General features: G+C 42.2%; 1 protein-coding gene across 5 annotated transcripts in view; it reads right to left on the bottom strand.

Annotated features, from left to right (window-relative positions):
• Positions 1-12,953, bottom strand: part of TOX3 (TOX high mobility group box family member 3) — a 489,533-nt gene that overhangs the window by 402,418 nt on the left and 74,162 nt on the right. For 2 of the 5 annotated variants that reach the window (XR_013923633.1, XR_013923634.1), the window contains exons 7-8: positions 11,143-11,865; positions 2,465-10,552 (exon numbers count right to left, since the gene is read on the bottom strand). Coding sequence is in view for 3 of the 5 variants with exons in the window: in XM_080364727.1 (XP_080220853.1) it covers positions 10,535-10,552; positions 11,143-11,865 (741 nt within the window). In the remaining 2 variants the exon portion in view is untranslated. Of the gene's footprint in view, positions 10,553-10,860; positions 11,866-12,953 lie in introns of those variants that run through there. The other 3 variants (XM_080364729.1, XM_080364728.1, XM_080364727.1) reach the window with 2 other exon arrangements.

A 12,953-nucleotide genomic window follows, 5' to 3' on the forward strand; every position in this document is an offset into this window, starting at 1 on the left:
TTTGCAGTGCACAGTAAGGACCACAATACCATCAGGCCAGCCCTCACGAGTTAGTGCCCCATACTCCATCCCGATCCCAACACCCATCACAACGTCAGCCAGCTGAACGCCTGGTTAGTAACGCTCTTCTTCTCACTCACTGACCTACACCAGCCGGGAGGATGACAGCAAACCCCCTGGAACTGCTCTCTCTTTGTAGGCATTTCCAATCAATTACACCGAGTCCCACCTTTCCCCTCGCTGCCTTGTTACCAGTTATTTTTCAGCAGCATCCAGAGGCCACTGGCCAGATCAGTGCCACACTATGGTACCCACCATCCGCAGAGCAAACTATCCTCGACCCCAGAATAGCTGCAATTTAAACAGTTAATGCGTTGCAACAGAAACAGAAAAACATCAAACCCTCAGAAGTGCATGATTACAGGCTGGAAATCATCTCGCTCCCATCCCTCCTCCTCCTCCCCAGGTTTTTAATTTTACAGGGGACACAACATGTTTTCTGCATGCGTGCAGAACTAGTCCTTTCCAATAAATTCGTATTGGCTGTAGCTCTGGATCCTCTAGCGATGGTGACTGAAGGCAAGAAAAGCCACCAACGGTCACTCTTGTCTTTCCGCTGCACAGTTCACAGCTGGCACTGTTCTGGTGCTCCGCAGCCAGCCCCCGTCAGGGCCACCAGCAGCCCCCTCCAGGCCACTGGCATCCTTGAGCACCCACACAGCAGACACAGCATTCCAATTCAGACAGGTTTTTCTTTCCTATAATGCCCTGCTCGGGCAGCACCTGCCGGAGCACCTTACATCAGCAGGAGAGTGCGCTTGAAATGACATCCCAGGTAAGTGTTTGGAAGGGACCTGCAAAGCAGGGGCATCTCTGCTCCACCCCCCGCCTGATGCAGCCAGCAGGCAGAATGCCCTTCACCCCCAGCAGGGCCAGCACCAGCCCACGTGCCCCATTCTGCAGGGAGGCGTCCCCCCCTCTCAGGGACTTCCTATGATGATCCTGAAAGTCACTTCACCTTCGGTGTTGCCTGGCTGGGTTGCTGTCTGGCTGCTGAGAACAGGCATCAAAAACTAATGGTATGGCCTCAAGTCTGCATAAAAATGAGAGTACTGAACCAGCGGTAACAAATGGAAAGTAGCATTTGCCCTCAAGAACATCACTTGGATAGTGCCTACACGTGCACCGTGCCCTGCAGGGACTCTGCAAGCCTGTCATGTTATTCCCAGTTGAATATTACAAGCAACAAATACAATTCTGAAGGAATTTTTGCTGCACATAAAAACTCATGTAGTCCATAATTTTTTTTTTTATTATTATTCTTTGGTACTCTCAAATATCCTGAAAGCTATTTTATTTTTCTCTTGTACAGTTTCTTGACTTATTCAAGTTTTATTTGCCTGTGTTCTCTGTCAAGCCAGTACCACGTGAACCGCTTCTGGTTTTCTGCACCAGACGACGCTGACACAGAGTGCTCATGCACCCTTGGATTTCCTTGGCTCCCAGGTGCTGGCTGGAGATCTGTGTAATTAAAACCATGCTTCCCCATACAACCACCTATTCGGAGTCTTTGCTCTGAGTAGCGCAGCGACTACTCCTTGTTAGGGTTTCTTAAGGTTGAAAATTATCCCAGAATACATAGTATACGTAGTCTATCCCAAAGTCATGTAGATGAGACAATATCTAGTTATTTCCTCTTCCTAAGATTACTCCCAGCATGTGCCTCTCCCAGTGGAAGGGAGGGCTTGCGCAGCCCCCCCCTCCTCCCTGGCAGCACCCATGATCACCCCACACGAGAGCCATGGCCCTGCCACGGATGGGCTCCCACAAGAATTGTGCAACTCTCCAAAGAGGTGACCTTCCTCCGCCGCTCAGGCTCGTGTTATCTCAGCCCATTTGTTTGTTTGGTCCTCTTGTGCTCCTGGCTCCCTTGGAATGGCCCTGGAAAACTGTGAGTTACTACCTGAGATAAAAAAGATAAGGCCAACAGTCTTGCCAACTGGGACGGAAAGGATTTTAAATCCACCTTCACTACATCTGTATGTTAGCCAAAACGCATGTGCAGTTAGGAATACTACAAGTATTTTGTGTTTTTTTACAAATGAGGCCCCTCATACTGTTAACAGCTATTACCAAGCCTAATTGCACTGTAGTGCTATAAAATAAAATGTAATATAATACTTACACTTTCCAATTACACAATAGTAATTGTGAATAATTACACAAAATCTTGGGCTTTTTTTACGACTAACACTGAGTTTGTATACACTATATAAACACCATCTGTAGAGAACGTAAGACACAACTTCTGTTTGAGCACAGATACATAAAGCTGTATCATCAACTTTTTCCACGAGCATCCAGTTAAACAGCCATTGTCTGTATCTTCCGCCAAACTACCTCGATTCAGCAGCTTACCCTTTTGGATTGCCACTCCCGCTTCGTTGCACCCCAGCACACCTACCTCCGGTACTTTCTGTTTATTGCCAGCACATCTCTGCCCGTGGGCCGGATCCCTGGCTCCACCTGCATCCAGCCCTCCCGGGGCTCCCTCCGGCGCGTGTACCACCGCACCCTGCCCCAGCCCCTCAGCGCGCCGGTACGATTATGCACCAAGGGCTGACACAGAGCCCTGGTTTCCAAATTCTTGCCCTGAAAAGCTTTTGAGGTGTTTCAGTAGAAGGCTGCCAGTCGTGAATACCAAAGCAGGGGCTTTTCCCTCTGCAGAGGCCCCTTCTTAAGTATAAAGTACAAACAATGAAAATGAAAAGCAATAAAAAAAAAAAAAAAAAAGAAAAAAAAAAAAGAGAGAGATCTGGGCTTTGAATGCTTCTTAGGGTCAAGCACTAAACCCTCTTTTGACAGCTACACAACCCACACTTGTTCTCCTCAAGAGAATTTGACCTCAAGTAAGGAACTGAATAAAGTGCTTTTGTCTACAGTGGACAAATACGTTGTTCTAAAGCAACAAACAAACTTCAGATAAAATATACAGATAAAGATAAGGGAAAAAGCCTCACACTCCCAGATATGAACCCCCACTATAATTTATGCAAATGAGGAAAAAGAACAAAGTATTTTTGATTTCCTTGACTTTGTAGTGTATGGCAGAAGGTTAATCAAACTAAAGTGTTACGTTTCTCCTCTGTTATTGATTAACCAAAGTCAAATAACATTATCATTTTGCTTAATGCATTTAAATCACAAATATTTTCCCAGATGCTCTGCAGAGTCACTTTGCAGATCACAGTGGAAGTTGTTTACGTGCCAAAGCATTGAGGCCGGGTAGAAACACTTTGCTGTGATACCAACACACCCCCAACAGTGTTCATTTTCTCAGTTCAGGAGGAGAACTGCTGTTCCTCCCTTTCTTTTGAATTCTCTTTATGCAAGAATTATAGCTACATGATCTGAAAAAACTCAGAAGCACGCTCATAATGGCTGCGGTTTGGTGCCCATCTTCAGCTGAGCCCTGGCCCCAAGTCCCCTGAAATCACTGGGATTATTTCTACTGGCTTCACGACCCGTTACTTAGCCCTGAGAACACGGCAAAATTTGTTTTAATTTTTAATAGGTCCAGTGCTCAGTGGAGTTGCTTATGCAGAGAATTTGGCCCAATGTCATGGAAGTGATCCCCTGCCCGCTGAAGGGGCGGCAGCTGCGCAACCGATCACAACAGGGCCGAGGAGATGCAGTGCTCCACGACTGGCCACTCCTGCTCCCTTTGAAACTAACCATAAGATCTTGCATTGACTTTTAGCACTAAAATGATGTGAAATGGGATGAGGATGGAGCCTACGCTGATGGACTCATGGCCAGTGCCTGCCGTGTCCATCAGCTGTGCTGCGGGCACTGGGCCTGGAACAGATTCCCAACGGGATCTGCCTGTTGTGCAGCTGAACTGGAAGAGATGCAGAATCATGTACCAATTAATTTTTGCTGATCAGCAGCTTTGAAAATGGAAAGAAATAATCAGAACAAACTCAGCCTTGGATTTAAAGCCAAGTACAGCTTCAGCAGACTTCAACAGAAGTGAATGTCAAAATATTACATTTTAAATACTATTTTTGTTCAAAGATGTTTAATTTGTCCAAGCCTGCTAGCAAGCTCTGGCTGTCTTCTGAAGCGAGGGATAAGGGTTTCATTTGCATTGGGATATAAAATAAATAAATAAAGGAATCAAAAAAGAAAGGCTGCTCGTTCCTTATAGAAACACAAATATCTCTAAATCGACGCCTGGAATTACATGTATTCTACCAGGAGCTCAAGATCTGCCATAATAGACTACCTGCTGTAAATGACATAAACACTTACAGATTTATCTGCCACAATCTTATAAAGGGAGAAAGTCTGTTTATACAAGGATGATAGTTATCACTAGCTTCATCTATATTCTGCCAGTGCCACAGTACGCTAAGCAGTAACCAAATCCTCTGGCAGCCTGTGCTGCAAAGTACCTAGAATGTTACCCCCCAACCCCCCCAAACCTCATAGATACATATTTATCTATATCTATTTACACATATTATAGACATTTTCCACATAAAATTAAGTGCACGCATCTGGACATCTTATTTAAACAAATAGGAATCACGTACGTGGCCTGTTTCTTGGTTTTAGAATCATAGAATCGTTCTGTGATCCCACAACTTCATGATTCTATGATCATGCATGTAGACTATTTATTCATATTTTTTTTTTAATCATCAGGAACAGGAGGAACAAGAAGGGGGTCTGGAAGAGGACAAGCTCTTCAGGAAGAACTTTCCAAAGGTGGTAAGCAGGGAGGAGCTGGGTGCAAGAGCTGGCGTGGGGTAAGTCAGTCCTGACTGCTACTGTGATGAGCAAAGCAGCGAGAGATGTGGAAAGGGACAATCAGATAAGTGAGAGGCTGGGAGGAACAGGGAACATGATTTGGTTGATGCCACGGAGCAGCTCCATGGCCATTGGTTCCCACGGCATGAAGTCAATAGCCCAACGCCCACTGCCCCGTGCAAAGAGCATGGAAGGCGGCTGCTCTCCTGTGAGGCTGCAACACGTACACACGCAGGTTGCTCGCTACCATTGGTTTAGGCTTAGTTACACACATGTACGTTGGTGCAGCAGCGAGAAGCCCCTGATCAACAGCTGATAGGGCAGAATTCTCAAAAGTGAGCTCCGATTTTCAGACACTGAATATTCAGCACTTCCAAAATTAGGAACAGGAGAGAAATTAAGCAACGGGACAGCTACTTACGATTTTTTCAGTATCCATGCTGTATGGTCAAGTCTTATGATTCATGGAACACCAAAACCTCCAAAATTCAGCACCTATAACCACCAGTGCAAAAAGCCTAACACGTGGGATTTATCATTTACGTATTTTATGCTACTGCAATGTATGTGTTTGTTATCAGTACGCTATGGGACACAGCACCAACCAAACCTGCCAGCAGTAACTAGAGCCTTTAGGTTCCACAAATATTGCCAGCAGGTCTAATGGTGCTTTGTTTGCCTGCATTTATTTCTCTGTTTTGTAAATACAAATATTTGGTCAAGGCATCTGCTCAGCCAGGAGCTGTGGCTGCTGATCCAGGTGCAGGCTTCCCGACCTGCGCGCAGCACAACCCCAGCTAAACAACTGAGTGTACAAACCACCAGAGAGGTAGTTAATTCTTTACACATTTATGATGATACACAGTCACTGAACCAGCACAAAGGTTAGATACCTGTACTTGAAAATCAGACCTGTGACCGGTTTAGCAGAGAATTTAATAAAGGAAAATGCAGAAAGTGTTAAGTCAGGTTACGTTACTTTTAGGTTCTGATTATTCTTATTATCGGTACTTGGAATTGTTTGGAAAACAAATACAACGTTTTATAATTAGACCCCTGATCTATGAAAGCACTCAAGCAACTGTGTAACGGAGCATATGAGTAGTCGCTTTAATGAAATTACTACTTATATACATGAATTATCCACTCATTTTAAGTGATTTGCTGGATCAAAGCCTTTCTGTTTCAATTAGAGCAGCAGAGTTAAAGTAACGCAACAACTCCAGTTTGGAGAAAATAACAGACCAAAGGTGGCTATGTCAATGAAGATATTTTCAGAGGAAAGAGAATAAATGATACCTGTAGGAAGTGCCCATATACCTACACCACATCAAGTACAATTATCCGTTCATTATTTTTTTACCAAAAGGATTAAAATGAATTTCATTTCAAACCTTGTAAGAAAACTCTGTGCTCCTTTGGTTTGTGTAAGGGCTGAAGATGTTAACGCTCCAAGAACTTGGACAAAATCCACTATTTAAAATATCACTTCTACTTTTTAACCACGGTAAACAGAGTACACGATAAATCTCCAGCGTAGCCCATTGAAGTGTCAGAACAGCTCATTCAAAGCCATACATTCTCTTCTGAAAGATTTTAGTATTATAATCAAAAATTCTCTCCCTAAGATGCACCTGAGAAGCATTAACTTCTTGGTGACTTTAAGAACCAAATCCTTTAATACAAACCTAGCTTTTCCCACAGGCACTTGAAAATATTTAGCATTTTTTCAGTTGAATGCAATTTTCATAATAAAGTAGCTCACTCAGCTACCTGACACCGCAGACAAAGACACCGAGTGAGCAGCTCCTGCCAACTTAGGCAGAGCATGATCACAACCCCCAGTTCCATACGTAAGTAGGCTTTTAAACACCCAATTGCTGCAACAGTTCAAGTAATTTATGTGCTATATGTTATTGTTACATACTTTAATTGTTATTTGTAACATATGCACTTTATTCCGTAACGTCTAGACACAAGTCTTGCACACCCAATGTCTTTCAGTCAACCTTAACCGAGGATACAACAGATCTTAAATTTCTGCAACTTTTGAATTCTGCCTCTGTGACCAGATTTCGGGTACCAAAGGAGCCCTTTGCTACTCTAAACCCAATCCGGACACCTAATTTTAATGCTTGTGGTTTAGGGGCCAGTAATCAGAAAGACACAGATTCCTCCACATAAACACGTGCCCCTTTTGGAGCAGCACCGACTCATCCCTACTGACGCTGCTCCCTACTTTTAGTCAACTGCTCATTTAAATTTTACTGGCAAGCCTCTCAGAAAAGTAGGGAATGAGGTATATTTTGTTCCGTGCCAAAACACTCAGTCCAGTCTATCAAATCCGAAACGTTCATATTTAACTGCATCTCTGGCAGTTGCCAGGGTATCATTTTAAAACTACAGTATATTTTGTTAAATCAAGCCCTACAATGATCCTGTTTTCCTTCCATCCACTTAGCCTATTAACGCAGGCTAATACTGCGTGTTCTTGTGGCAGCAAAACCTAAAGTGTACCAGGAGACTACAGTGATAGATTACACGTACATGCTGTGTCATATCCAATTAACTCAAATTGACTGTGTACTGCATTATGCTGTTAGTGCATGGAAGATCAATAAATATGGAGAAAATCCAACGAGGCTCTCTCCATTCCCATCCAATTCTAGTAGGTCTGAGACAGATCATGCTCCTATGATGTGTATGCTGCTGCTGAAGAGGGCAGGTGGTGCATAGACACCATTCAAACTTGGCCTATTCAATCTAAACTCCTCTAACTTGCCATTCATGCATAGCAAAACACCATCTGGTCCTATTTTGCCTCCAGCAATCACAGCTGACCAAAAACGATAATAACAGCTGTTGCAAAACAAAAGCCAAACAAAGGGGGGAGGGAAAGGTTAGAATGAAGTCCAGTGCTGCAAAATACTCCATGAAGTGAGAAATGGAAAAGGAACCATTCAAACAGCCAATCCCCACTGAAAAGAGTCACCGCAAGACTTCTGGTTAAACTTGAGATATTTAATCCATCTGTCCTGCAAACCACAATGGTCAGGTGATAATATAAAATTGAGATTATGTTGCATAGAGGTATTTAAAGGCTTTGTTCTCCAAGTTAGTAACTAATGACCCTGTGTCAGCTAAAAATTAAACCTCCTTATGTTCTTTCATCATGTGTCAACCTGGGTTAATGTGAAAGTAGAATGTGGTTAACCGGGGTGATAAAGCATCTGAAACCTTGGGAAAAGAAGGGAGCAGTTAAGTGCTTGTAAATGATATGAAGGAAAACATTCTTTAAACTGTGCACGACGCTGGAATCAGACGGCTACTGCATTCTTCCTGTATAAATTGCATATTAAGCGATTTAAATTAACAGTTTTATTTATGACCTATGATAGCAAAGTTATTCACTTAGACTGAGGGAATACGAACGCCAACTTGCACAGTTTGAAACACAAGATGTTCTGCAATATGCTGTCGTGGGTAATGTAAAATATAATTTTGAGGCAAGCAGGGAGACGCTCCAGTTTTTCAAGATTCAAATTTTGATATTTAAAATGTACAGTCCCGCTTGATGATTAATTTCTTTTAGCAGCAGTAATTAAAACTATTTTTCCTGGAATTGAACATCAGTAGTTCAGCAGCTCTTAATCAAATGTGATAAAACCCAGGATTTATGAAACCATTTAATGAGTGTAATAACACCTGCTTCTCGCTGCAAATAGTTGAAAACAGACTTCAGTTGTAATTAACTCTTATCACTAGTGACATTTTTCCAACGATACTTCATAGGTCTTCAAAATGACAATTATAGAACTAATACACAATTACTGTCACATGCAGTTTAGCAATTATTTCTGAAGACATTTGTCTAAAGGTTTCAAAACGACTATAAAATGGTTCCCTTTGTTATGTAACATTGGCTAAAACCGACACACACGCGAATCTCTCTCCGCCAGCCTTTGCCACGCCATCTCTGATGCAGGGAGGCTTCCTCACACTTGGAATAAACATCCTCTGTCCCAGACATTATTAGATATCATACTAAGGCTATTAGGAGCACGGGTAGCCGTCAACCAACACCTATTATGAAAAGCTTCAATTCGTACATAATTTTTTTTTCTGCTCCAAGAAAACTATAAATTTATAATTAGAATCTCTTGCTGTTCAATATTTGTACATAATAAACAGAGTACCTGAGGACGATGAAATATTGAAAGCTGAATTCATTATTAATAAACTCACACAGTGTAGCACCTCTTCTCTCCAGTCTGGCTGCAACTTTTTTGGGATCTATATTCCATTATTTTTGGGTTGTGGTCTAAGCGTGGTAGCCACGGACATCGCCTCAAACAGGATTAGGATTCTGCTCAGGTTTGACACTTGCTGTTTTTAATTTTCATTTTATCATAAGCAGTTTAAGATTGTTGCCAGTGGTAATTTGCAATTTTTATCAAGACCTCTTCATTATAGCTTCTGACAGGACAGATGCTGTAATTAATCATGCCAGACAACTGGGGATAGTGGTCAGACTCACTCACAGCACAGATATTGCATGAATAGAAAGAAGAAAATAAAGGATTTCTCCTCTCTGTCCAGAGTAAAAATACATCAACAGCACTAATAACCTGACGGCACATTGGACGCGAATGTTTCCAGATCCTTCATATAAAATACGTGCCCTCTCCATCCCCTCTCTACCATGTCCTACTTTTATGACAAAATAAAAGTGAGCCAGAACCTCAGGACCAGCCCGAGCCAGAGCTGGGGCCTTACAGACGGGAAGCCCATGGCAGTAGCTGCCTGTACATCCGAAGCTTAGGGATACAAAGAAAACCACAGTCATTTGTGCTTACTTGCATCTCTGAGCACTACCGCTGCGGGACAGGTTGGCTCTTCTGCTCCTGCAGCTAAATGCAGCACAGGGTACCAGGAACACACCGTCACTCAGCACCTGCTTCCCCCCTCGGAAGCCACAGAAAACTCAGAGAAGTTGCACGCGACTCTTCAGCACCATGTCTTGATGGATCCCAGAGCCGATCACACTCTCGGTTCCGAACGGTACCTGTTTACCCAGCACGTTTGATGAAAATCCAAAAAGTTAAGGAACTTTTCCAAGCAAGGGTTTGCATTAAGGAGACATTTCTGGTTTTTCTACCAAAGACTGGTGGCTCATCAGTTTTACTGAAATGTGTTTATTCTATAGCAAGATAAAAGCATTTATTTTAGATAAGCAAAATACAAACAACTTAATTGCTGCTATCATAACTCATAAAAAAGTATAAAACAGCATAAAAACACAATAAGCAATGTAGCAATTAATAATTCATGTTACCAGTGTTTACATTAAAGCCTCATTTATGAAAACTTTACAACACATGATATGAAAACTTACAACTTTTAAAGAAAATATTTACATTGATTATTCAGTTGTGGAGTTTCATTTAAATATTCTACTGGTTTTAGAGCGTATTAAAAACTCTTGTATTTTTCATCTCAGCTTTCCGTAATAACAGTTTTATTTAAGTGCATTTCCCTTTTAAAAATACAGTGTATTAAATCTGAAACTCATCACTTCGACACAGAATATAATATTCACATTTGTTCTGTAATTGGAATTAACATAAGAGGGTAAATGTCAATATATATTTTCTTACAAACTATGGTAGGTTTATTTGGAGAAATGAAGTGAAAGGTTGGGTCAAACATTGAAGTTCAGTTACTTGCATTTGTTTCTCTGAAGACATTTAGGAGAGAAAAAAAAATTAAGAGCTTTGGCAAAAATCTGTTTTACTCTATTTTTTCATGACAAAAAATGCCATCAACTAACTCACGTCATACAAGTATGATTGTATGAAATCCAATCATCATTTTACAGGTAGTTACAACTGTGCTTTAAGGGCTTCATGAGTTCATACTGCCTTGAAGTGCACTATTCACTTTTAGAGAAAGAAGGGTTATATTGTGTAACTCTGAAAGGCCATTTTGCAGTCATAAGGTCCAGGTATTTATTAGGCCATTTGATTCACATATTGTAGGTAAAGCTTAAATAAATTAAAAAGGCATCACATGAAAAAGAGCACAGCTTTTTTTTTTTTTTTTTTTTAAACCAAATGATTTATAGTCAGCTAAAAGATGATACACAGCTACATTGTAGTTCTTTATTGCCTATCTAATAGACACTTTAGAGGATCGTTTGATCTGTTATGCATCCCTGCATAACTACCATCAACAATTTACAGTTTTCAGCCAAATATGGTTTACCCCTACCCCCTCCATCAACACAAAGCCATGTTGCAAGATCATTTATCTTCAGAAAATACTGACCTGCGATAGTACTTGAGTCTGTGTCTGAGACTGTATTTGTGACTGGTGCTGCTGAGGTGCTGGCTGAGGGCTCCCAATGGCAGGGATGGGAGAAGTGATCTGAGAGGCTACTGGAGAATGCTGCTGAGGAGAAGGCTGTGACTGGTGTTGCATATGCTGCATTTGCTGCTGCTGCATTTGCTGAAGCTGTATATGCTGCAGTTGCTGTTGCATTTGCTGTTGATTAATTTGCTGCTGGAGATGCTGCTGCTGCTGCAAATGCTGTTGCATGTGGTGCTGAAAATGCTGCTGTTGCATCTGTTGCTGTATTTGCTGATGCATTTGATGCTGATGTAGTTGCTGCTGTTGCATCTGCTGCATCTGTTGCTGCTGCAGCTGCTGTATCTGGTGCTGCTGGCTTTGCATTGAGGGACTGACTTGAGATGGAGACGGCGTTGCCACCATGTTTGTTCCCATCGAGCTTATCAACGGAGCTGCAATGTTTGTTGGCATGTTCGGTGCAACGGTAACAGAAGCTACAATCTGATTCATTGGCAGTCTCATGGTTAAAGGTTTTGGAGCAATCGCTCTAGGAAGGGACTGTTGAAGAGTTTGAGGAGATGCCGATACTGTTGCGTGTTGAGAAAGAGAAGTATTCAGAATGAGGGAGGAAGACAAATTTGTGGATGCCAATGTTTGCTGAACAGAACGAATTGTCTGGGCCTCAGCAGACTCTGCAGCAGCCTGTGTTTGGAAAAGAAATTAATTGTCTTTCAACAGAAAAAAAACACATTGTTACTGTTTACATGGAAATGAAAGTCACAGCTACTCAGGGAGACTTTGTTATCTTTTGTTTTCTATCAGAAAAGATCAATCGGCAGTCTGAAAAAGATCACTGATCCACTGATGCACTATACCACCTCTTCTTCTGGCTGTGTACACGGTACCTCCAGTTCTTACCTGGACAAAAAACCTAACTCGTGCCCTCGTTCAACACCAGAAAGTCACAGATGTCACACACATTCTGTGGCTAAAAGAGCTAAAAAGGGCTCAACACCTTCTATATTTATATGTTTTCGAAAGAAGCCTGTTCTTTAGGAGACCAATCTGAGCAGAAGCATTTCCCCCCATGCCAGTTACCATGACGTAAGAGGAGCGTGCAAACAACAAAACTTCTCAAACTTTTTTAATTTGGGTGTTGCCGTTCTTCGCATCCAAGGTATTGAACCAAGGTACCTTAGACAGACATCCAAGAGAACACTGCCAAGGCACCCAGCTGAGTCCCCTGGAAGGGGCACAGCGGCACCAGAGGGGTGACTGCTTAGGGAATCCTGCCTGCTTCCAGTGCCCTGGAGCTCGCCGATGAGACACACCTGTGGGAAAACCACAGTCCAGAGAGACCTGTGGCAATAAATGAGGTGCTCTGGTGCCTTTGAAGGCATAGTTTTAGCCAGTATATCTTAAAATGTTATGTATGCTTAAATGAGATATAATTAACCCTCAAAGGTAGGATTCTTTCATAGTTTTACACATCTGTATTGTACACAACACACAGAACAGTTGCTTAGAACACCAATATAAAGACAACGGAGAGAAAAAGTCTCTTCCAGCACAATTAGCTTACATGTTTTAGACATTTACCTTAGAACGTGTTGAATTGTGCTGCAGAAGTGCCTACTCCACCCCTACTCTCAGCAGCTACCTCAGGTGAAAAAGCTACAGCAAGGATGTCTTAAGTTAGAGGAGATGAGGTGGATACTGGAGTTAGGAGTGTGATTTCCCACAAGGTACTCGGCTGTCCAGGCCCCAAAGATTTGGGGAGAAAACATGAT

This window comes from Falco punctatus (genome assembly GCF_963210335.1).
Source record: "Falco punctatus genome assembly, chromosome: 14".
NCBI classification, from domain to species: Eukaryota; Metazoa; Chordata; class Aves; order Falconiformes; family Falconidae; genus Falco; species Falco punctatus.